We start from the raw sequence: 25,966 nt of genomic DNA, 5'->3' as shown, positions 1-25,966 counted from the left end.
AGCTCAAGTGCCACCTCCTCCAGGAACCTCTCCCAGTTGTGCCCTTATACCTTCACGAATCCCCACATCCCTACGTTGTCTTCCTACGGTTTGGGCAGGGGGATCTGGGAGTCTGAAGGCCCAGAGCTTCCCTCTGCCTTCTCTCTTCTCCCATTCTGTGGCTGCGTGAGCTTTAGCAAGTCCCACGTCTTCTCTGAGCTTATTTGTAACATGGCCACTGGAGAATGAGGCGCCCCCAGTGGAGAGCACCAGCCTGGGGTCTGGCACTGAGTTGGCATTCAATAAATGCTGCTTTTCACGTGGATTTAATTAAGTCGTGAAGACAGATGCCTGAGGGCTGAGCCCAGGCCAAGCTGCCAAGTAGGTAAATCACTTGCCACCACAGCTGCCCTGCCAGGCTGTACCCCAGTCCCACCCTGCCTGCCCACAATGCCTGCCCCACCCTCTGAGAACTTGTCCTCACAGAGCCCTGTGGAGCAGGGGAACCTGGGAGAGAGCCTGGGCAGATGGGCGAGGGTGATTCCCTTGCTAGTTCTAATAGAGCCAGTGGGACCTAGAGGGGTGTGTGATGGGTATTTTTAGACAGGGTCCCTTTCTCTAAGCATGAGTGAACCCAAAAAATCCCAGAGCCCAAGACCATCTCCAAGCCCTCCTGTCTCCAAGCCTGCCCAACTCAGAGCATCACCACACCTGAAATCACTCCACTGGGGGACTCTCTTTTTGGGGAAAAGGCACCCTTGGGAGGTTTGTATTTTTGCGAGTGTGGGTTCTGGGACTTCCCTGTAAGTCCAATGGTTAAGACTCTGCACTTCCAATGCAGGGGGCGCAGGTTCGATCATTGGGGAGATAAGATCCCATATGCCATGCAAAGTGGCCAAACAAAAGAAAAAAAAAGATTGTGGGTCCCTTTAGGGAGCTGATCCTTCAACTTGCTAATCTTTCTGGGGAGTGACCTTATAGGGCAGGACAGGGAGGGAGGGCTTGAGTGGGATGGGCTCCCAGTGGGTAGGCTTTCTCCACCCGGGGCTTCGTTTAATCCCACAGCAGTTCTTCTGCTCACCCTGCAGCCAGGGAAACGCAGGTAAGGGGTTAGGCTACTTGCCTGCAGTCACACAGCTAACAAGTGGCCGAACCAGGATATCCGCCCATCACTACCTGGAAGCTCCCATTTGATCCTGTGTCTGGGCCAGTTCTCGTCCCCTCTGACAGGCGGTGCCTCCCCCCGCACCCCCAACCCTGCTGGCCTTACTCAGGAAGTGAGTTGCTGGTTCCTAGTTGCTCCATGAAGGCAAAGAACGCCTCCTTCTCCTCACTGTTGGCCTCCTCCATCACCAGGAAGCTGGTGGCTACAGATCCTCGCTTGGAGAGCAGTGGCCTCTTTCTGTGGAGCCTGTGGGTGCTCGAGCTGGAGCCAAAGATGTTCTCTGTGGGACAAAGTGGGACAGAAAGGAGCAGAGTGGGGTTGGGCTCCATCGCTTGACTTCCCACCTTGCCCTGCTCTAGCCCTTGAGGAAATGGTTTTATCTGTGTCAGTCACATTTATACGGGGCCAGGGTCACACATTCCTCACGTCAGCCTTGGGAGTCTACTCAGGGTAGACCCTGTGCCCACTCTACACATGCGCATCTGAGGCCCAGAGAGGCCAAGAGACTTGCTAGAAGTCACACAGCAGCTCCACGGTGGCCAACACAGTCTATTCACTCGGTCAAGGGATATTCATTGAGCAACTATTATGTGCTGGGGACAAAACTGGCCAAAATCTCTGCCCTGGTGGAGCTGACATTCTATGAATACTGAAAAGGACACATTTAAAAAATAAATAAATAAATTTTCCAAGTGGGCTAAAGGAAGGAACAGGGTAATTTCCTTTGAGAGACTAGACAGGGTCTGCTTTAGAGAGGGTGGTCAGGAGGGTCCTGAGGAAGTGACATTGGAACTGAGATATGACTAAAAGGAAGGAGCAAGTGATGTGGTTTTCTCAGGAAGCATATTGCAGGTTGCAAGAACAGCACATACAAAGGCCCTGAGGTAGGAGCTAGATTGGCAGGCTGGAGGAGGTGAGTGGTGTTGAATGAGCCTAAGAGGTTGGAAGGGTCTCAGTAGTGCTGGCCTGTAGGCCCTGGGAAGGGAGTTGAATTTTTTTTGTAGGCATTGGGAAGTCTTCCGGATAGTGGACACAATTGGACACAGATGTGAAGATGGCTCCTTGGGGCTGCATGGACAACAGTGTTCCGTCTGCCACACCCCCGATTCCAGGCCCTAATTTCCCCTCTCTGCTCCCAGCTTCTCAATCACCAGAGTCAGAGCAACCATCTCTTGGGAGGCCAGCCTATAAATGTAGATACTTGGCCTCCCCTTTCTGTTGTCTCCCAAACTTTTGGAGACTCAGCAGACCTGAAAAGTAGGGGTGGCTTTGGCTACATTAAAGGCTGACAATCCTTTTCAGGGTCTCTACAAGGACACCACTCCTTCCATTCCCTGGACCAAAGGTCTTCCCCAACAAGCTCAGCTGTAATATTGTGTATTCCCAGCTTAGATGTCTCTAGGTCCTTCTAGGCCTGTCTTAAGAAGCCAGTGTTGGAGTTGTCCTGCCCAGCGGAGGCTAAGGGTCTGGGGAGCCTCCACCCACTAAATATCACCCTCTGCTGCTCCCTGGGGCCTTATTCCTTTAACCAAAGCCAGAATGTGACCTTCTCCAGGCAGAAACAAGGCCTGTGGTCTCAAGAACAGGGGCTGTCTAACCTCCTGCTCAAGGGAAAGCTTTTATTGGGGAGAAGACAAGGGAGGCATCAGAAAGCAATCCTGGAGGCCTCTCTGGAGGAGGGGAATGCTCAGGGGACGCCCCACCCCCACCCCACCTGCCCCTAGCAATGATTTGTTCTTGTTGTTGGAAAGGAAGTGAGGTCTCCTGGGCTAGAGTCTTAAGTCTCAGCTCTGCCTCGAACCAACTGGCTTCCCACTCAGGCTTAGCGTTCTCATCTCTACGGTCATTCATATGTCATCCACACCCAGAACTGCCCTCAGGGGTGTCGTGAAGGTCCTGTGATGGATCACTGCGGCCTTTCCTGTCTCCTCAGCCTCGCCTCATGTTCGGCACACCCCCCAGGAGGCCCTCCCAGGACAGACATACTGAGCCCGGAGCTGAACTCTTCAAGAGAGAGGCGTCCCTTCCGCTCCACATCCACCCAATCAAAGATCATCTCCAGCTCATCCTCGCTGCTCAGGAAGCTGAACTTGGCCGCCTGCAAGGATAGAGGTAAGTTGGGTGCTGTTCCTACCAGGGAAGGCTCTGGGCCACTCTCAGAAAAAGAGAAGTGTTTATCTTCAGCCACCCCCACCTCCTCTCTCCCCATTTTCAGAGTCCAATCCTCAACCTGACCTCAAGACCGGTCCTTGAGTCTCTTGAACCCTAGCAGAGCCTTGAACTTCATCCTCAGCTTTTCTCTTCCCCTATCCAGCATCAAAACCTACCTCTTCTGAGTCTCCTCCTGTTAGGATTCTAACAAAGGAAAGTAGCCAATCCTCCCCACAGCATGTTTATCACTATTTGAAAATTACCTAAAACTGGAAAATAAGTCCCCGAAGTGGACAGCACACACTTTCAGTATTCTACAGGGGCCAAGGCCACCCAAGCATCTTCTAGAGTCTGTGAATGCACTTTGTCTAATGGTACTGATTAGAGATCCCAAACTAAATGAAGTCACATGTTAACTTGTAGATTCTGTTCAAGAGAGGTGTAAATAACTTTTGCCTGATGGAACAAGACAATCCCAAAGATTTCTGACCTGTTGTACATTAACCAGCTTTAAGCAATCTACCTCAGCAACCTGATTCTAACATTTCTCTGTTAAGTTATCCCGTTTTTCAAATGTTCTTTCAACTATTCAGAACATCTACCATTAATAAATGAATTAAATAAAATCTCTGGTATAGATTCATTTTATTTTTGTCTAAGGGTCATGATTTTATCTTCTTGGAAGTTCTGCTTTAGCGGTTTTGGAGGTTCCATGGAGATGCCCCAGTGGACTTGGCTGTCAGAGTCCAGTAAACCGTGTTGCCGGAAAAGAGCCCTAAGTGGGCTCTGGGAACACAGGCACTTCTTTTATATATTTATTTATTTATTCACTTATTTGTTTGGCTGTGCTGGGTCTTAGTTGTGGCATGTGGGCTCTAGTTCCCTGGCCAAGAATGGAACCCAGACCCCCTGCACTGGGAACACAGAATCTTAACCCCTGGACCATCAGGGAAGTCCTGGGCACTTCTTTCCTTGGCTCTTGCAGGGAATCCCAAGTGTGATAGAACTTTGTTTGCTGATTCTGTTTCTCCAGTTTTTATGTTTCTGATTTTACAGATTTTCTGCTTTTGGTTTTAGCGGTAGCCACGATGGGGAATTCTGTCTTACGGACTGGCCATTTGGAGATCTCCATGGGACACAGGATGGAGACCTAGTGTCTGTCGGTTGAGACACAGTGGAAAATCTGGTTTGCTAATCTTTTGTTGTTGGTGGTGGTGTGTTTGTTTTTCTGTGAATGACCTCAAATCGGTTAAGAATTTTGTGCCCACTGGGGAGGAGAATAGCTCTTTGAAATCTGAACTGGAGTTTTTGTTTTTCTGTGTTTACTTTTGAACTGTGGTTGGAGTTGTAGAAAAGAAGCCAAGCTGTCTGTAATTCAGAAAGGCCCTTAACTCTCATTGTGAGTGTGAGCATTTTTCTATACCTGGGTATTAATGACATAGAGTACTACTTCCTTTACAGGGGCTCTGGGTGAATTGGTTTGTAGAGACAAATTAGTGTCTATATAAATCTAGTGGCCCCAAAGTCACAGAAAATAAAGAAACCAGACTTCTAAGGCTTTAAATGTGCTGGACTTAAAAAAAAAAAAAATCCTTTTATGAGAACTAGCTAACTCAGAAAACTTTTAAGGAGCCAGGTTCAGATAATTAAGGTGAATCTTTGATCAATTAGATTGGTTTAATAATTTTTGTTTACAAAAGATAAATAATACCAGTCTGTGTTTCCCCAACTTATATTAATATAATACAAGGATACATTCTATGGCAAATTTTATGTTATGTCTATTCTGTCACAATTTTTTAAAGTTGTGCAAGGCATATGTATGACTGTAGAAAGTTGTGTTATGTGTATTTGTGAGATTTGCTAGTTTACTAAAATGCTGTCCATGACAGTTCTCAATTTTTTACCTATCAATTTTTTTTCTGGGCAATAAAAACTGATTACTTTATTAAAAGTTATAATCACTACAGTGTTTTACTTGATACTAGAAACAGGACTGACAGAAAAACAACTGTGTCTGCAAGGAAAATGGGATGTGTTTTTCTCTCCAGAAGATAAAGGAAGTTGTTTTGTTTAAACGTATCTGGCAAAATCTGAATGGATATAGGGGATTGTAGCAGGTTTGTTGAAAGGGAATCTTATTTGTCTTGATTTTATAATACCTGAGTCTGAAAATAGGCTATAAAGTTTATGTTAACTTTTTGACAAATTTGGCTCAGTTTTGATGGGTTAATAAATAAAGAAATAAAACTTGTGAAACTGACTGCCACGTGTTATATTCATGCAAAACTAGAATTTGGCTGCATCTCTATTAAAATAATAAACTGGTCTTAGAGCACCAGGCAAGGGTTAAAAGAGGGTTACTATTACTCTTCTGTGTAAGTTGCCCAGATAACTGTTTCCATGGCTCAGCAGAATAATTTTCTCTGCTTTGTTTTGGCTCAATTGTGTTCTAATTTTCATAAAAACAGAAAGCAAAGCCACTTCCCATATAAAAGAGCTAAATAACCTTGCAATAGTGTTGCCTTCTTATAGAGTTGGGCTTCCCTGGTGGTCCAGCAGTAAAGAATCCTCCTGACAATGCAGGAGATGCCCGGCAGAAAGATACGGCAACCCACTCCAGTATACTTGGCTGGGAAATCCCATGGACAGAGGAATCTGGCAGTCCAGGGGGTCACAAAGAGTTAGACACAACTTAGAGACTAAATAGCAAAAGTGTTGCCTTCTTCTATGTTTATTTCAAAATGCTTTATTTTATTATCACTGATTAAATAGGAAACCAAGTACTATTTCTCAGGATCCCATGATTGTATCTTAATCTAGTGCCCTACCTTCTCTGATATCTCTTTGGGTTTGCCTTCCCAACATCAGATTCTAAATTTAGAAGAAAAAATAAAAATGTCAAGATATCATTCTCTTTACTTCTTAAATACCTCATCATTACTATAAGAGCATCATGGGAAGAACTGTCTGATCAGAAGAGATATCCAGCCTTTCCTAGGCTAAGTTTACATAGGTAAAAAGCCTTTATATAAATATTTCATAAATTGCATGCTTTAGGGAAAGGCTGTAGAGATTTCTCAATGTCTTTGCTATGCAAACTATGTTCTTTAGGGGAAATATTGATCAAACTTCGTGAAATAGTTTTATACCGTATCCCAACAGAACATTTTACTCTCTTCCATTCTGACACTATTCAGTTCAGTTCAGTTCAGTTCAGTTCAGTTCAGTTGCTCAGTCGTGTCCGACTCTCCGCGACCCCATGAATCACAGCATGCCAGGCCTCCCTGTCCATCACCAACTCCCGGAGTACACTCAAACTCATGTCCACAGAGTCGGTGATGGCATCCAGCCATCTCATTCTCCGTCGTCCCCTTCTCCTCCCACCCCCAACCTTTCCCAGCATCAGAGTCTTTTCCAGTGAGTCAACTCGTCGCATGAGGTGGCCAAAGTATTGCAGTTTCAGCTTTAGCAAAAGTCCCTCCAATGAACATCCAGGATTGATCTCCTTTAGAATGGACTGGTTGGATCTCCTTGCAGTATAAGGGACTCTCAAGAGTCTTCTCCAACACCACAGTTCAAAAGCATCGATTCTTCGGCGATCAGCTTTCTTCACAGTCCAACTCTCACATCCATACATGACCACGGGAAAAACCATTGCCTTGACTAGACGGACCTTGGTTGGCAAAGTAATGTCTCTGCTTTTTAATATACTATCAAGGTTGGTCATAACTTTCCTTCCAAGGAGCAAGCGTCTTTTAATTTCATGGCTGTAATCAGCGTCTGCAGTGGGAAGCTGCTATATAGCACAGGGAGCTCAACTTGGTGCTCTGTGATGATCTAGAGGGGTGAAATGGGTGGGGGGGAAGCTCCCTCAAGAGGGAGGGGATACATGTATACATTGACTGATTCACGATGTTGTACAGCAGTAACTAATATAACGTGGTAAAGCAACTCTACGCCAATAAAAAATGCAAAAAACACAAGCCACAGGCTTTCAGTCTCATTACTAAACACATGTCTGCTTTCCTACCCTTTCCAACCTACCCTGAAGGCTTGGTTACAAACCAGCTCAGTTTGTGTCTTCCACAAAGTGCAGCATCAAAACCTTGTGGAAAAGGACTATACCAGGTTCTATTAACTATTGCTGCTTCACTTGGGTACAGGGTTCTAAGCTGACAATACCCAACCTCAGACTGAGCCAGTGGATTACAGTTGCTAGAACTCTTTTCAGTCCAGAGGCAGCCAGCTTACCCAAGATCTAGTAGATCAAGAATTAATCACATGGAATTAAATCAATGGTTGAAGAAGATTGAGTTGCGGTTATTTGTTGGGAATATAGTTGGTATGATTATTACTACTATTTTGTTTGTTTGGCTGGACTGGGTCTTAGTTACAGCACTTGGATTCTCAAGTTATGATGCACAGGCTCAGTAGTTGCGATACTCTGGCTTAACTGCCGTTCGGCATGTGGGATCTAATTCCCCAACCGGGGATCGAACCTGCATCTCCTACATTGCCAGGTGGATTTTTAACCACTGGACCACCAAAGAAGTCCCAGTACTATTTGTTATTGTTTTATTTTTATGGATATTATGAGGAAGTCCTCTCTGTGGCTTCTTGAGCTACCTCTAATTTTCAGTTTAGGAGAGTATGCTTTTGTAAACTGAAATTTGGGCTTCTCTGGTGACTTAGATGGTAAAGAATCTGCCTGCAATGCAGGAGACCTGGGTTCGATTCCTGGGTCAGGAAGATCCCCTGGAGAAGAGAATGACTACCCATTAGAGTATTCTTGCCTGGAGAATCCCCATGGACAGAGGAGCCTGGCGGGCTACAGTTCATGGGGTCACAAAGAGTCAGACATGAGTGAGCAACTAACATCTTCACTTCACTTTCAAACTGAAATTTAATATTTTAAGTTGTATTTGAATCTCACTGATCCCTTCCTTATTCAGAAACCAATACTTTTCCTGAATCTCCTTCCTTTCTCCAGCAATATAGTTATTTACACAGGTTCAGTGAGAATCTGTCCTCCTTTTTACTGGGATACAGCTGGATAGATCAACTGTTTAATCAGATGTTGATTTAAAGGATGATTCCCATTTAATCAGGTGTGACAAGTCCACTGTAAGGAGCGCCCATGGACACAGTGCCTGCAAAGCTGGCCTGAAAATGGGTAATGTGAACGGTCACTTTTGGGCAGGAGAGGGACCTTAGAAAAACTGAGAACCTCAAGAAGAGAAGTCCCTCCCATGTGTAGGTGAAAGCTAGTGGAGAGTCTTGTGCTTGGTTTCCATAGAAATAGGGAAGCCAGATGGCTTCAGTTTGCCCAAGACTTTCCCAATTTTAACACTGAAAGTCCCACATCCCAGATAACCCTCCAATGCAGTCAAACAGGGACAGAAGGTCACTCTAGACAGAAAAGCCAATTTCAGAAGTTTTAAAATGTCAACTTTAGCTTCCATATGAAAACTTCTGGAGAGAAGCTAAAATGGCTCAGTACTTCAAAATTTCAGATTTGCAGAGCCCAGTCAGGGAGACCCACCTGTTTTATTAGCACCCTCACTACACCTACAGAAGTGATCAAGCCAAACCGAACGAGATCAGCCTCTTTTATGTCAAGAGTAAACTTTGGAGATTATTTATGATCACAGGAAATTACTGGACACTTGGAAATAAAGTGCAAAGGTACATAGCACATCCTTTCAATATTATATGGGAGTGAAGACTACCCAAACCTTGTCTAGACAGGAATGCACTTAGTTCATTCATTGTTTACCTTTCATGAAAAGTCCAACATATTGAAGTTACTTGTTAACTTGTAGATTTTGCCCAGGAGAATTGAAAATAATTTTGTCTAGTAGTACAGACAACCCCAAAGATTTGTGACCTGTCGGACATTAGTCATTTTCAAAAATGAACTGAGCAAACTTATCCTAACACTCTTCTGTCAAATTGCCAATGGCGGTGGTGGTTTAGTCCCTAAGTCGTGTCCAACTCTTGTGACCCCCCAGGCTGTAGCCTGCCAGGCTCCTCTGTCCATGGGGATTCTCCAGGCAAGAATACTGAGGTGAGTTGCCATTTCCTTCTCCTGGGTATCTTCCCGACCCAGCATCAAACCCAGATCTCCTGCATTGCAGGCAGATTCTTTACCAACTGAGCTACAGTGGAAGCCCAAATTGCCCATAAATACTTGCAACTTCTCAAATGTTCCTTGAGCCTGTCATAACACCATACTGAGTCCCTCACTGATTGATAATAATAATAATGAATTAGCTAGATCTTTTATAAGTATTGAGTTTATATTTACTCAAAAGACTTTTTTCCTTACCATTTTGAAAATTATAATTTAACATCATCCATTTGTACTTTTTTGTGGCTCTGAGGGTAGAATACACATAGGAAGGGTCAGTTTTGATGGAAAAAGTCAAAGTCTAGAGCATGGAGCAAAATCAGGAGGAGACAGCAGGTCCAGTGAGATGCCAACAACTCGCATAGGACCCTTTGTAGAAAATGAAGAAAAAAACAAACAAACAAACAAAATCAGCCAATCTCAGTCTAGGTCACAGCCTAAGATTCCTTATTGGCATGTACAACATTAGCTGATCTGTTTCACAAAAGTTTGCAGACATTTAGTTCAGTTCAGTTCAGCTGCTCAGTCGTGTCCGACTCTCTGCGACCCCATGAATCACAGCATGCCAGGCCTCCCTGTCCATCACCAACTCCTGGAGTTCACTCAAACTCATGTCCATCAAGTCGGTGATGCCATCCAGCCATCTCATTCTCTGTCGTCCCCGTCTCCTCCCACCCCCAATCCCTCCCAGCATCAGAGTCTTTTCCAGTGAGTCAACTCGTTGCATGAGGTGGCCAAAGTATTGCAGTTTCAGCTTTAGCATCAGTCCTTCCAATGAACACCCAGGATTGATCTCCTTTAGAATGGACTGGTTGGATCTCCTTGCAGTCCAAGGGACTCTCAAGAGTCTTCTCCAGCACCACAGTTCAAAAGCATCAATTCTTCAGTGATCAGCTTTCTTCACAGTCCAACTCCCACATCCATACATGACCACTGGAAAAACCATAGCCTTGACTAGATGGACCTTGGTTGGCAAAGTAATGTCTCTGCTTTTTAATATGCTATCTAGGTTGGTCATAACTTTCCTTCCAAGGAGTAAGCGTCTTAATTTCATGGCTGCAATCAGCATCTGCAGTGATTTTGGAGCCCCAAAAAATAAAGTCTGACACTGTTTCCACTGTTTCCCCATCTATTTCCCGTGAAGTGATGGGACCAGATGCCATGATCTTTGTTTTCTGAATGTTGAGCTTCAAGCCAACCTTTTCACTCTCCTCTTTCACTTTCATCAAGAGGCTTTTGAGTTCCTCTTCAATTTCTGCCATAAGGGTGGTGTGATCTGCATATCTGAAGTTATTGATATTTCTCCCAGCAATCTTGATTCCAGCTTGTGCTTCTTCCAGCCCAGCATTCCTCATGATGTACTCTGCATGTAAGTTAAATAAGCAGGGTGACAATCTACAGCCTTGACGTACTCCTTTTCTTATTTGGAACCAGTCTCTTCTTCCATGTCCAGTTCTAACTGTTGCTTCCTGACCTGCATACAGGTTTCTCAAGAGGCAGGTCAGGTGGTCTGGGATTCCCATCTCTTTCAGAATGTTCCACAGTTTATTGTGACCCACACAGTCAAAGGCTTTGGCTTAGTCAATGAAGCAGAAATAGATGTTTTTCTGGAACTCTCTTGCTTTCTCCGTGATCCAGCGGATGTTGGCAATTTGATCTCTGGTGCCTCTGCCTTTTCTAAAACCTGCTTGAACATCTGGAAGTTCACGGTTCACATACTGCTGAAGCCTGGCTTGGAGGATTTTGAGCATGACTTTACTAGCGTGTGAGATGAGTGCAATTGTGCGGCAGTTTGAGCATTCTTTGGCATTGCCTTTCTTTGGGATTGGAATGAAGACTGACCTTTTCCAGTCCTGTGGCCACTGCTGAGTTTTCCAAATTTGCTGGCATATTGAGTGCAGCACTTTCACAGCATCATCTTTCAGGATTTGAAATAGCTCAATTGGAATCCCATCACCTCCACTAGCTTTGTTCGTAGTGATGCTCTCTAAGGCCCACTTGACTTCACATTCCAAGATGTCTGGCTCCAGGTGAGTGATCACACCATCGTGATTATCTTGGTCGTGAAGATCTTTTTTGTACAGTTCTTCTGTGTATTCTTGCCACCTCTTCTTAATATCTTCTGCTTCTGTTAGGTCCATACCATTTCTGTCCTTTATCGAGCCCATCTTTGCATGAAATGTTCCCTTGATATCTCTAATTTTCTTGCAGAGATCTCTTGTTTTTCCTATTCTGTTGTTTTCCTCTATTTCTTTGCATTGATCGCTGAGGAAGGCTTTCTTATCTCTCCTTGCTATTCTTTGGAACTCTGCATTCAGATGCTTATATCTTTCCTTTTCTCCTTTGCTTTTCGCCTCTCTTCTTTTCACAGCTATTTGTAAGGCCTCCTCAGACAGCCATTTTGCTTTTTTGCAAAACATTAACAGGTGCAGACATTAACAGGGTTTTATTTCCAGGGCCCTGACTGCTCCCCAAGATAAACTTCCAGGCTCAATGGGCTTAAAATTATACCATCTGCAAGTTCCTTCTTTGACTTAAAACCTTTCCTTTACTAAAATGCAAGTGTTCCTGGAAGAGGGTAATACAAAATACCTTATCAGTCATTCCCACCTTAGTATAAATAAATCCCTAGCCTTTCCTAAAAGCAAATTTGAGATGAGAGAAAGGGAAAAGAGCAGGGACGGTCTGCCTTCCTGGGAAGGGGAGTCTCAGAAGGAGAAGCAAAGGGATTCAGGGGATGGGATGGGGCCTTGGACTCACCGCCAGATCCTCTCTAGTGACAAAGCCCCTCTCCTCGGCACCGCAGTCCTGGAAGAAGCTCTCCAGTTCTGCAGCGGACTGGGAGGACCAGGACTCTGGCTCGGGGGCCACCGGCACATCCTGGCCATCAGCCTGCTCTCGCATCTGCCGCCGGCGGCTGGAGCCTAGCTTCCGTCCTTTCCGGGTCACTCTGAGTCCACTCTCCATGGTGCTTTGGCCTTGGGAACAGAGAGGTGAGGGGGCACTGGGCTGCTGAACACGCTCACTCCCTGCTCAGAACTCTACCACAACTCCCCATCACCGCTGGAGAAAATCCACCGTGGCCAATGGAGGAGCCCTGCCTGATCTGATCTGTGCTGGCCTCTTGGACCTCATCATCCCCCTGACCTGTGGCCTCCAACACATCCCACTCAGGGCCTTTGCCCTTTCTGTTCCCTCAGGCTGGAATGCCCTTCCCGGAGCTATCCACACACCCCCATCTCCTTCAATTCTCCGCTCAACTGTGAAAAGTCTTCTGCAGCCTTTCTAGGTTCTATTTTTTGACTTGGGGGCGGTTACACAGGGCGGTCCAGGATCTTGCTGTCTGAAGGACCAGGAGCAGCTGAGCTATCCCTCCTCCTGCTCCTCCAGCTCCTCTCCTCACCTCTCACCTTCCTGGAGGGACTCCTCCACCCTCCTCTCCCCCGTCTCAGCCTCAGCTGGCCCCCAGCCTCTTTTTTCCTCCCAACAATATTTCTCCACCCTTTGACATACGCACCAGGGAATCAGTAGCTCCCCATGTGGCTCTTACGGCCTTTCAAGACGAGTACATCCTTCACCCCCTCACTTCCGCATCCCATCATGGTCCATGTCAAGCTTTCTGAACCATCCACCGTTCCTGGAATTCCAGATTCTCCCCCACGCTTCCTCCCTTTGCCTCAAACATCCCTGATTCACCCACCCCCTTGCCTAGCTGATACCTCTTCCTCCCTCACCTCTGAGATCCTCCCTAAAGCCCCCCTGCATACTACAAGCACATGCTTTATGTGACCTGATGATGTGCTGGGCTGACGCATATGAATGTTAAGTCACTCTGTGCCTCGGTCCACACTGCTCCTCACTCCCCAGCATATTCATCAGTGCTAAGTCGCTTCAGTCAAGTCCGAGTGGGTGGCTGTGCCCTCCTCCAGGGGACCTTCCCAACCAGGGATCAAACCCGGGTCTCTTAGGTCTCCTGCATTGGCAGGCAGGCTCTTTACTACTAGCGCCACCTGGGAAGCCCCTCCCTAGTACGTAGTAGATGCTCAAGTAAGGGTTGTCCGATTCATTCATTGGGGTACTTTCATCTGTCACTGAAGGTCAGGTAAGTCAGTTGATAAGGATTTTGATGGATAAGGGTTTGTCCAGGTGAGGCCTCAAGGTAGGAGAGAAGGAGGCTGGAGTCTGGAAGGAGAAGAGTCAGGTCCTATGCTGGTGGGAGGGAGGGGGCCTGGGGGGCATAAGTCATGGGCACATAAAGCTGTATTGAGGGGAGGGGACTGATGCGTACATAGGCAGCTTCATGCAGGTGGTGAAACTTGAGTTAAGCTCTAAAGAGGGCTGGTAGGATTTAGAAGCCTTGAACAGCGTGTGTGAAGGGACAGGGGCAGCGGAACCCCACACCTACTCTGGGCTTTCTTTGTTGGGGTCCAAGGTCACAGACAAGCAGAGTAGAAGGATCAGGAGGCTCTGCCTCAGGGGTAACTGGCTCATGGCAGGAGTCTGGGGCCACTGGTCTAGGTTCCCCTTAAGCAAGTTCCTTTACGTAGGTTGCGCAGGAGCTGAATGAAGCAATTCCTCACTCTTGAGGAGGCCCCAAACTTTTAAATGAGGTCGAGTCTCCGTCTCTCACTGGCTCCCCATCAGTTATTGCCTTTTTCTCTTCCCTTTCTGCTTTTTTCTGTCCACCTGGTTTCTCTCCAATTCTCTCTGTCTCGATCTGTCTCTCTCTCTCTCTTCAAAGTCTGCTGCAGATGCAGTTTTGAGATTACAGATGTAAGGGACTTCCCTGGTGGCACAGTGACTAGGAATTCACCTGCCAGTGCAGAGGACAAAGGTTCGATCCCTGGTCCAGCAGGATCCTACATACCACGGAGCAACAGAGCCCACGCACCACAACTACTGAAGCCCACAGGCTCTAGAGCCCGTGCTCCACAGCAAGAGAAGCCACCACAATGAGAAGGCTGAGCACCGAAACTCGAGAGAAGCCCCCACTCACCGCAGCTAGAGAAAGTCTGCAGGCAGCAAGGAAAGACTCAGCACAGCCAAACATAAAATAAATAAATAATAAATACAATGTTTTTTATAAAAAGATTACAGATGTCAAACTTCAGTGCTACACTGGAGTCACATCCTAGGGGCTTGCAGAAAACCAGGTGTGAGTCTCTCTTCCCAACTCAGCAGCTTGAGATCAGTTGCTGTGGGAGTATTTCTACCATAGGAATCAGCAAATATTACAAATCAGAGTTTCTTCTCCCCTAAAGAACAGTCACAAGCACACCCATTCCCAGACCTAGCATGCATTTAAGTGACCACTGTTTACTGAACACCAACTGAATGCAGGCAGAGGGGGAAGCGAGCCTGCCATGGTGTATGTGGCTCCATTAGGCAAATTAGGAAAAGTGTTCCTTCCTCCCAGCAGATGCAGCCCAGTGCCAGGGCCCAAGGGTTGGCAAGTGGACTGTTGGCTGGAGTCCAGTCCCCCCTCTCCCCCTTTGACCAGGCATCTTTGTGCAGGACACAACCTACATACCCAAGTGGAGCCCCTGGCCCTTTACGTACATAGGCGTGGACTAACTCCCGGTCTCCCTTGGAGGTACTCACACAGCTTCATGCAGAAGAAGACACAAGATTAATTACAGCATGGTGTGGAAGGGGCAGCAAACCTGTGTGCCATGTGCTGTGAAAGCACTGCAAAAGGAGCAACTTGCTCGGCAGTGTCTATCAGGGAGGACTTCCTGGAGGAGGTGACATAATTTAGCAGTGAGTTCCAGGGCAGAAGAGATCAGACTTAACCCTGGATCCCCTCATGCTGCCCAGCCTTGTTCTGAGCATGTGTTGGACCCTCATGCCCTCACGTTACTCACTGTTTCCTCTTCTGATTCACACGGTCCCTCAGAATGTGGGGTGTTCTACCAGACAACTTGTAGACTCAAATAATACTGATGTTGTAAAAGAAAAAATAAGGCAGGGGGACTGTTCTATATCCGAGAATAAAAATAGGGAATTTTCTGGCAATTCGGTGGTTAGGACTCTGCACTTTCATTTCCAAAGGCTTAGGTTCGATCCCTGGTCAGGGAACTAAAATCCCACAAGCCATGTGGAGCAGCCAAAAAGAAAACAGAAAGAGAACAAAAATAAGTGACACCTAAATATATTATGTGATTGTTAACTGGATTCTCCTTTAAAAAAAAACAGTAAGAATAAGGGATATTTTGTGGACAGCTGGGGAAATTTGAATATGGACTTTGTATCAGATATTCACTGAGCAATGGGAAATTTTTTCGGTGTGATACGTCCTGTGATCATGTAGAAGAATCTTTGTCTTTAAGGGATCCATGCTGAAGTATATATAATGTCTGCATTTCACTTTCAAATGGCTCTGTGTAAATACATAAGCAAATTAAGAGGAAGTAAGTGTGTGTGTGTGCGTGCCAAGAGAAAGTAAATGGGGCAAATTGTAAGCCATCTGTCCAATAGCTTTCCTTGTACAATTTGCTCAACATTTGTAGATTTGAAAGTTCTCTTAAAAAAAGCAGGGGAGATGGGAATTGCCTGGTTGTCCAGCGGTTAACTTTTAAATTGTGATGCTGGAGAAGACACTTAAGATCCCTTGGACTTCAAGGAGATCCAACCAGTCAATCCTAAAGGAAATCAACCCTGAATAATCATTGGAAGGACTGCTGCTGAAGCTGAAGCTCCAATACTTTGGCCACCTGATGAGAAGAGCCAACTCATTGGAAAAACCCCGATGCTGGGAAAGATTGAGTGCATGAGGAAAAGTGAATGACAGAGGATGAGATAGTCGGCTGGCATCATCGTCGACTCAATGGGCAAGAGTTTGAGCAAACTCCAGGAGATAGTGAAGGACAGGGAAGCCTGGTGTGCTGCGGTCCATGGGGCTGCAAAGACTCAGACACAAATGAGCGACTGGACAACAACCAGTGGTGAAAACTTTGCACTTCCCTGTCGAGGGCCCAGGTGCAGTCCCTGGTTGAAGAACTGAAATCTCTCAAGCCGAAGGGCAGGGCCAAAAAATAAAAATAAAAACCAGAAGAGGAAAAACCAAGCCAAGAATGAGATTCCGGGAGTTAGAATAGAGAATTTCATCCACAAATCCAACTGTCCTTCTGCTAGTATCAATATTTCAACAGCCACATCACCCTCCAAGCTCCCCCTGGAGACAATGACAAGATACACACCCCTCCTTGGGCTGCATCTGTCCACACCTGGAAGTCACCATCCATCCTCACTCACCGTTCCCCTAAGAGGGGGGTTCTCCTTCCTCCATGACCCGATGACTTTCCAATGGGCTGGGCCTTGGGCCTTGTATGTTATATTCAAAGAAACATTCACTGAGCATCTGTATCAAAACAGGGTCCATGGCACCCTCTTGACCCATAAATGTGGAAAAAGAGGCCAAGAGAGGCAGTGATTTCCGGTCCACTGCTCTAGAGTCAGGCAGACACTGCCTCTCCAAGCCCTGCCACTCACAGGCTATGTGACCATGGGACAGTCACATAACATCTCTGTGCCTTATTCTCCTCACTGGGACATGAGACTAGTATCTACCACACAGGGTTGCTGTGAAGATGAAATTAGACAATTGAACTGGAAACACTACTTCCTATTCCCAGCAGAGCCTAACTTGCATTTTGGCTTTACTTTATTTCTTTTTTTATTAATTTTTTTTTTTTTTGGTCTCACCACGTGGCTTGCAGGATCTGATTCCCTTGCCAGGGACCGAACCCATGCTCCCTGAAGTGGAACCTTGAATTCTTAACCTCTGGACCACCAGGGAATTTCCCCAGGTTTACCTTCTCTCAGCACTTGTCACCTTCCCAGCATAGAATCTTTTATTCATTTATTTTGTAAAATTTACATCTCCTCTTCCTGAATAGAAGACTCTTCTGTTCACTGCTCTATTTCAAATGCCTAGAACAGTGCCTTGCATACAGTCAGCGCTCAGCAAATATTTGTTGAATATATAATCAATGTAAAGCACTCAGAACTATGCCCTGAATATGACATAGGATAACCATTGGATAAAATAGTTCATGACATTGGTGGTGATAGCATGGATGTGGGTGAAATTCCATTTGAGTCTCATAAAAGTCAGATGTTGTACAGATATGATTTTATACCCACTCAACAGGTGAGAAAACTGAGGGAGGGAGGCTCCGAAAGGCAGAGACCACCAGCCCAAGTCTTGACACCAGAAGCAAACCTGATGCCAGATCCACTCTCTTGGTTTGTCACAGGACAGACTTGCCCCAAGACCACTTCTTGGAGAAGCACCTCTTCGGTGGGCAGGAGACGCTTCTGTGGATCACAGACGCCAGACGGAGCAGCCATGATGGGCCAGGGCTTTGAAACAGGGCAGAGTGGGAGGTTTTGCTCTGGCTGTCAGACTTAGAAACTCAAGTTCCATGTGCACTTCCGTCAATGGAGATAGCACACATGAGGCAGAAAGATAAGATTCTTGTGGAAGCTTCTAGAACTGAAGCCCTGGGGAAGAGAGTCTGCTGTGATGTGGGTGCCACGTCACTGAGGATGTCAGGCTCCCACAAATGAAGGGAGTCACAATCCTGAAATAGAGTTCCTGTGGCCACATCACAGGACATGGGATGCTCTTGGCACCCTGTGGGGGAGTTCCTAGTTGAGCTGCACCCCATTTCCACCAGTCCCCTGAGTAAGAAAGCCCCGCCTACTGGACACCTCCCCGGTCCCCACCATGCCTCAGACCTCAGCGTCAGCCCTCTGAGCCCGTCGAGTCTTCTCTACCCAGACAGCACTCAGCGGCCCCCTCCTTGCCTGTCGGGAGTCCCGGGGCTGAAAGGCAGCAGGCGCCATAGGGCCAGCACCGCCTCAATGTGCCTGTCACCATCAGTCAGGGACAGGGAGTTCCCCCTCACAGCTGAGAACAGTGCCCTGAAAACAGTCTGTGTCCCATCTAGGCCAAGGATGGCCACTCAGAAGCAATGGGAGCATCCTTCATTCACTTCTTACATATGTGTACCTGTGTGTACACACAGGCATATGCACGCACACACACACACACACACACACACACACACACTCACTACTCCCTCACAGTCAGCTCTCACAGTCAGACACGACAACTGTCACAACCTCTGGTGTGAACAAAAGTCCCTGCCCACTCAGAGTCACTCAGAGCAAAATCCTCCGAGTCAGCCAGCAGGGGCACCCCTCCATCAGCACCCCTTCCTCCGCCACATCCCCGCTTCTTTTCATTTTTTTTTTCTGGCTGCACTGCAGGGCCTGTGGGATCTTAGTTCCTTGACCGAGAATGGAACCCAGGCCCCCCAGCAGAGGAATCACAGAGTCCTAACCACTGGACCACCAGGGAAGTCCCCACACTGCCCTCACTGGTCATCACAGCCTCACACCTGTAATCGTGGGAAATGCCATCCTGCCCGGGAGCGCACGCACACACGCACAAACACACCCCCCCGGCACTGCGCCCTCTCCCCACCTCACCCAAGAAACCGAATAAAGCTTGAGGCTAGACCTGAGGGCTAATGAATCCTGCTTCCAGTCCTACCAGAAATCAGCTCCCCATTGTAGGATTCGGTTCAGGGAGCAGGGACCACAGGCTTTCCCCCAGGAAGTGGAGAGCCTCGTAAGAGGGTGCTGTGGGGACCCGGGCAGAATCGCAACAGGGCGCCTGTGGGCGCCTCAGGGCCTCCGCCAGTTCCATCGTCCTCTCTTCAAAGGTGCGCTTCACTCCACCTCCTTCACTAACTACAAGTAACAGCGATAGTCACAGAGCTCAAGTTGTCCAAGTCGGCAAATCCAAGAGACCCCCTAGTATATTTATCCTCTCTCTTGCACCTGCTAACCTCAAAGAGAAACCAAGGCTCTGAGAAGCCAGGTGACTTGTCCAGGGTCACACGACCATTTAAGGGTAGATAATCTATCCAAGTCTCCTGCCCAAATGCCTTCCACTCGCTGCAGAGAGCTCCAGATTCATGAGAAAAAGGCTCAGCCCTTTGCACCTCGTCCCAGCAGCTGGGTGGGGACCACAGCTCCCTCCCCCATCCTCATGCCACCAAAGAAAAGAAGCATTGCAACTCCCGGGTCGCTCCCACCTCTCAGAGTCTCCCAGTCGTGCATGTAGCCCCGTACCTCCTGGGCCCGGTAATGAGGCAAAAACTGACCCCAGGAGACCACGAGCTCTGGAACTGTTAACAGACTTCTTTCTTGCTTAACCACTCTTTCCGTTCCCTAGCGAGCCAATCTCCTGTGCTAATCTATGGGACTTCCTGTCGAAGTGACCAACTGGTATCCTTTCACAATCTTGCTTGGTACTCTTGAGGCACCCTAGTCATCAAATCTTGGAACTGAAGAAAGCTGGAGCTGGTGAAGAGACCCCGGTAATTAGAGGCTCAGAAAAGTAAGGTCACCCAGTTCTCAATGGTGAAGTCAGAACTTGGACCTGAGTCTCTGGTTGCCAGAGGGATGCCTCAACTTATCCCAACCAGAGTGTTCAAGAGCACAGTTATGGCTAAAGCCAAGTGTATACACCATGCCTTACCTCAGATCCTCACCCTCAGACCATGTCTTGGAAATCCAGGGGAGGCCCACACCCAAAGTATCCTTTAGAGAATAGTCTAACCTAATACCAGAATATACTGTTGAACTGCATCCATTAGAACTGCATGGTTCAGTTCAGTTCAGTCTCTCAGTTGTGTCCAACTCTTTGCGACCCCTGAACCGCAGCACACCAGGCCTCCCTGTCCATCACCAACTCCTGGAGTTCACCCAAACTCATGTCCATTGAGCCAGTGATGCCATCCAACCATCTCATCCTCCGTCATCCCCTTCTCCTCCTGCCCTCAATCTTTCCCAGCATCAGGGTCTTTTCGAATGAGTCAGCTCTTTGCATTAGGTGGCCAAAGTATTGGAGTTTCAGCTTCAACATCAGTCCTTCCAATGAACACCCAGGACTGATTTCCTTTAGGATGGACTGGTTGGATCTCCTTTCAGTCCAAGGGACTCTCAGGAGTCTTCTCCAATACCACAGTTCAAAAGCATCAATTCATTGGCACTCAGCTTTCTTTATAGTCCAACTCTCACATCCATACATGACCATGGGAAAAACCATAGCCTTGACTAAATGGACTTTTGTTGGCAAAGTAATGTCTCTGCTTTTTAATATGCTGTCTAGGTTGATTATAGCTTTTATTCCAAGAAGTAAGCGTCTTTTAATTTCCTGGCTGCAATCAGCATCTGCAGTGATTTTGGAGCCCAACAAATTAAGTCAGCCACTGTTTCCACTGTTTCCCCATCTATTTGCCATGAAGTGATGGGACTGGATGCCATGATGTTAGTTTTCTGAATGTTGAGCTTTAAGCCAACTTTTTCACTCTCCTCTTTCACCTTCATCAAGAGGCTCTTCAGTTCTTCACTTTCTGCCATAAGGGTGGTGTCATCTGCGTATGTGAGGTTATTGATATTTCTCCCAGCAATCTTGATTCCAGCTTGTGCTTCTTCCAGCCCAGTGTTCCTCATGATGTACTCTGCATGTAAGTTAAATAAGCAGGGTGACAATATACAGCCTTGACATACTCCTTTTCCTATTTGGAACCAGTCTGTTGTTCCATGTCCAGTTCTAACGGTTGCTTCCTGACCTGCATACAGGTTTCTCAAGAGGCAGGTCAGGTGGTCTGGTATTCCCATCTCTTTCAGAATGTTCCACAGTTTATTGTGATCCACACAGTCAAAGGCTTTGGCCTAGTCAGTAAAGCAGAAATAGATGTTTTCCTAAAACTCTCTTGCTTTTTCGATGATCCGGCAGATGGCAATTTGATCTCTGGTTCCTCTGCCTTTTCTAAAACCAGCCTGAACATCTGGTACCTCACAGTTCACATATTGCCGAAGCCTGGCTTAGAGAACTTTGATCATTACTTTACTAGTGTGTGAGATGCGTGCAATTGTGCAGTACTGGAGCATGAATATAAATGGGTGAACTTAGGGGACAAAATAAAGAACAGAAAGGAATAGACTCACTTTATAAGGGAATTTATTGTATTAAAAAGGTGGCATTTCAAATTAGTAGAGAAAAGATGGTTTAGTCAATGAACTGTGCGAAGAATGGCCTAAGTATCTGCCAAAACCAAAGTTGGAGCTCTGACTCTAAAAGAATCCCAGGTCAAAAGTTCAGGCATGGACTTCCCTGGTGGCCAAGTGCATAAAAATCTGCCTGTTAATGCAGAGAACACAGGTTTGATTACCGGTCTGGAAGATTCCACATGCTGCAGAACACCTAAGCCCGTGTGCTACAACTACTGAAGCCTGTGCCCTGCAACAAGAGAAGCCACTGCAATGAGAAACCCTCGAACCACAGTGAAGAGTAGCCCCAGCTCACCACAACCAGGGAAAGAGCGAACAAAGCAACGAAGACCCAGGGCAGCCAAAAATAAATAAATAAAGCACTCTGTCTAAAAAAAAAAAAAGTGCATTTAAGTGCTCACTTCAGCAATGCATATACTAAAGTTGGAATGATACAGAGAAGACTAGCATGGCCCTTGCACAAAGATAACACACAAATTCATGGAGTGTTCCATGTTTTTTTAACACAGAAAGACAAACATCATATGATATTTCTTATATGTGGAAATCTTTTTTTTAAAAAAGGGTACAAATGAACTTTTTTTTACAAAACAGAAGTAGAGTCACAGAGATGTAGAAACAAACTCATGGTTACCAGTAGATAAGATGGGAAGGGATAAATTGGGAGACTGGGATTGACATATACATACTGCTATACTGCTATATACTAGGGCCTTCCCTGGTGGCTCAATGGTAAAGAATTCGCCTGTCAATGCAGGAGAAACAGGTTCAATCCCTGGTCTGGGAAGAGCCCACATTCCTCGGAGCAACCAAGTCTGTGAGCCACAACTACTGATTCTGTGCTCTAGAGGCCAGGAACCTAAACTACTGAGCCCATGGACCGCAACTACTGAAGCCCAAATGCTCCAGAGCCTGTGCTCCAAAAAAGAAGCCACTGCAATGAGAAGTCCACGCATCGCAACTGGAGAGTAGGCCCCACTCGCCACGACTAGAGAAAGCCCTCGAAGCAATGAAGACCCAGCACAGCCAAATAAATAAATAAAATAATTGTTTTAAAGGTAAAATAGATAACTATTAAGAAATTGCTGTAGACCAGAGGAAACTCTACTCAATACTTAATGGCCTATGTGGGAAAAGAATCTAAACAAAGAGTGGATATATGTATATGGATAAATCATTTTGCTGTACACCTGAAACTTACACAGCATTGTAAATCAACTATCCTCCAATTAAAAAATTAAATAGAGAAAAAGAACTCTCTGCTGATACAGATAATTGTTTAATATACTGAAAGTGAGTGGGAAATCAAAACTATCTGGAATTTCACCATTGTTATTTTTTGCACCTCTTTACACATATACCATTTATATTTTTAAATTTTAAACAAAAAAGTTCATGCAACTATACGTTGTTTTCAATTTGCTTCACAATAGTCCAGGGATGGAGGAATGGGTGGGGCACATCAGAAATGAGACAGAAGGTGAAAGTGTTAGTCACTCAGTCCTGTCCCACTCTTCAGTTCAGTTCAGTCCAGTTACTCAGTCGTGTCCGACTCTTTGCGACCCCATGAATCACAGCACGCCAGGCCTCCCTGTCCATCACCAACTCCCGGAGTTCACTCAAACTCCTGTCCATCGAGTCGGTGATGCCATCCAGCCATCTCATTCTCTGTCATCCCCGTCTCCTCCCGCCCCCAAATCCCTCCCAGCATCAGGGTCTTTTCCAGTGAGTCAACTCGTCACATGAGGTTGAGTATTGGAGCCAAAGTATTGGAGTTTCAGCTTCAGCATCAGTCCTTCCAATGAACACCCAGGACCGATCTCCTTTAGAATGGACTGGTTGGATCTCCTTGCAGTCCAAGGGACTCTCAAGAGTCTTCTGCAGCACCACAGTTCAAAAGCATCAATTCTTTGGCGATCAACTTTCTTCACAGTCCAACTCTCACATCCATACATGACCACTGGAAAAACCATAGCCTTGACTAGATGGACCTTGGTTGGCAAAGTAATGTCTCTGCTTTTTAATATGCTATCTATGTTGGTCATAACTTCCCTTCCAAGGAGTAAGCGTCTTAATTTCATGGCTGCAATCAGCATCTGCAGTGATTTTGGAGCCCAAAAAAATAAAGTCTGACCCTGTTTCCACTGTTTCCCCATCTATTTCCCATGAAGTGATGGGACCAGATGCCATGATCTTTGTTTTCTGAATGTTGAGCTTCAAGCCAACCTTTTCACTCTCCTCTTTCACTTTCATCAAGAGGCTCTTTAGTTCCTCTTCACTTTCTGCCATAAGGGTGATGTCATCTGCATATCTGAGGTTATTGATATTTCTCCCAAACTGTAGCCCACCAGGCTCCTCTGTCCATGGGATTTTCCAGGCAAGAATACTGGAGTGGTTGCCATGCCCTCCTTCAGGGGATCTTCCCAAACCAGGGATCGAACCCAGTTCTCCTGCATTGCAGGCAGATTCTTTACCTTCTGAGTCACGAGAGAATCCTCTCTGCCCTGTTCTGATTGCCATTGAAGTTGTTGAGGGTACTGCTGGTTACTTTCTCCTCTCTCCTTTTGTGTATTTTTGAACAAATGCCAAAAGAAATTATTGGGTAACTTAAAAAATAACCTTGGAGCATTCAAGGCCTTTCCAGTCGTATCACAAAGCGTTAGAAGCCATAAAAGAAAAGATTGAGCTAGTCCACTAGATATAAATTTTTTTAAAGAAAAAAATAAAACAACTGAATGGCAAAATAAAAATTCACCATTGATGAATCAAAAGGTAAACAAACTATGAAAAAGTATCCATATAGCATAGAAAATAAACTAATTTCCTTTTTATTACTATATCTTGAGTTCCTATAGATAAATGAAAAATCAGTAATACATGTGAGAAATTGGTATCATTTATGAATAGACAATTTTTGAGAAATAAAATGGCTTTCAGATACATGAAGAATGTTTTTCTTCACTTAAGATAAAAGAAATAAAAAATAAAGTTATAATGAGATATCATTTTAAGTGAACCAGTTGGTAAAACAAAACAAAAAGGGGCTAATAGCTGTGTTATAAAGGATGTAGAAAAACATTTTCACAAGTTGTAAGAATATATATTGGTACATCTTTCATGAAAAGTAATGTGATAATATCTATCAACATTTAAAATGCAAAAAGTTTTTTACTCAACAATTTCACTTCTACTCATTTGTCCTACAGGTGATGTACAAAATAACGATATAAAAGGATATTCGTTACAGCACTGTCTGTCTTAGCAGAAGATTGAAAACAACCTAAATTTCCACCAACAGGAAACTATTAATACTTAATAAGTTCTGATATAAGCATACGATGGACAATGAAAAAGATCCAGGCAGACTTTCAGAAGATATGGAATGACCTTCAGAAGATATTGTTGAATGAAAAAAGTGAAGTGCAGAATGCTGAGTATAGTATGTTTTGCATGAAGAAGTGTATGTGTGTGGATGAGTTTATGCTGTATAAATGCACACACAGTTGTATGTGTTTGTAAATGCATAGGATATTTCTAACAGAAAAGACAGGAAGCTGGTAGCAGGTAGGCTGGAAGGAAGTATTGTGATGGACAAACAGGGAGATTTATGTTTCGTTGTTTATTTTGTACCATCTTCAGATAATATCCATTCAAAAATAAATTTAAGAATCATTTGTACATATTCAAAGAGAAAGTGATGAAGGAAATGTGGTAAAATGTTAACATTTAGGGACTGCTGGTGAAGGCTCTATGGGAATGATTCTACTATTTTTGCAGCTTTTCTGTATGTCTGAAATTATTTCAAAACAAAAAGTTTCGAAGATGAATAAACTTAATTTCTAAAAAAATACATCCAACCATGATTTTCACTCCCTTCTTACTGCTGAAAAATTGGTACTCAGAGTGGCATTATTGAGCTAAATAAAAATTCATTTTTAATACAACACAAATTTGTTCACAATTTTATCCTTGTGATTTTTATTGGCACATAGTTGATTTACAATACTGCGTTAGTTTCAGGTATATAGCAAAGTGATTCAGCTGTACAGATACGCATATCTTCTCTTTTTTTTTCTTTTTAGATTTTTTCCCATATAGGCTATTACAGAGTATTGAGTAGAGTTCCACACACTATAAAACAGGTTCTTACTACTAATAATTTCATATATAGTAGTGTGTATATGTCAATCCCAATCTCCCAATTTATCCCACCCCTGACCCCTGGTAACCATGTTTTCTTTCTGTGTCTATGACCCTACTTCTATTTTGTAAATAAGTCTTTTTGTACTCATTGTTTTTTAGATTCCACATATTATGCAATATCATGATGTTTGTTTTTCTGTGTCTGACTTACTTCACTCAGTATGACAGTCTCTAGGTTCATCCATGTGGCTGCAGATGGCATTATTTTGTATTTTTGTGCCTGAGTAATTTTCCATTGTATA

The 25,966-nt window shown here is 45.3% G+C and overlaps 1 protein-coding gene and 1 non-coding gene across 5 annotated transcripts in view; one reads left to right on the top strand and one right to left on the bottom strand.

The window, feature by feature from the left end:
• Positions 1-19,662, bottom strand: part of RAB44 (RAB44, member RAS oncogene family) — a 40,704-nt gene extending 21,042 nt beyond the window's left edge. For 2 of the 4 annotated variants that reach the window (XM_055406892.2, XM_088831198.1), the window contains exons 1-4: positions 19,538-19,623; positions 12,189-12,406; positions 3,131-3,242; positions 1,250-1,424 (exon numbers count right to left, since the gene is read on the bottom strand). In XM_055406892.2, the coding sequence (XP_055262867.2) occupies positions 1,250-1,424; positions 3,131-3,242; positions 12,189-12,406; positions 19,538-19,562 (530 nt within the window). In that variant the 5' untranslated portion in view covers positions 19,563-19,623. Of the gene's footprint in view, positions 1-1,249; positions 1,425-3,130; positions 3,243-12,188; positions 12,407-19,537 lie in introns of those variants that run through there. The other 2 variants (XM_088831197.1, XM_088831199.1) reach the window with 2 other exon arrangements.
• A 2,252-nt stretch (positions 19,663-21,914) lies between these two features.
• On the top strand, positions 21,915-22,021 carry LOC129543922 (U6 spliceosomal RNA). The gene has a single exon (XR_008683378.2). It is a non-coding gene; the product is annotated as a U6 spliceosomal RNA (small nuclear RNA).
• The last annotated feature ends 3,945 nt before the right edge of the window (positions 22,022-25,966 follow it).

The sequence above is a fragment of the Moschus berezovskii genome, chromosome 23, assembly GCF_049115385.1.
Source record: "Moschus berezovskii isolate FMDL1 chromosome 23, NW_MosBer_1.0, whole genome shotgun sequence".
NCBI classification, from domain to species: domain Eukaryota; kingdom Metazoa; phylum Chordata; class Mammalia; order Artiodactyla; family Moschidae; genus Moschus; species Moschus berezovskii.
The sequence above is the reverse complement of the archived record's forward strand: the minus strand, read 5'-3'. Positions and strand labels throughout refer to the sequence as shown.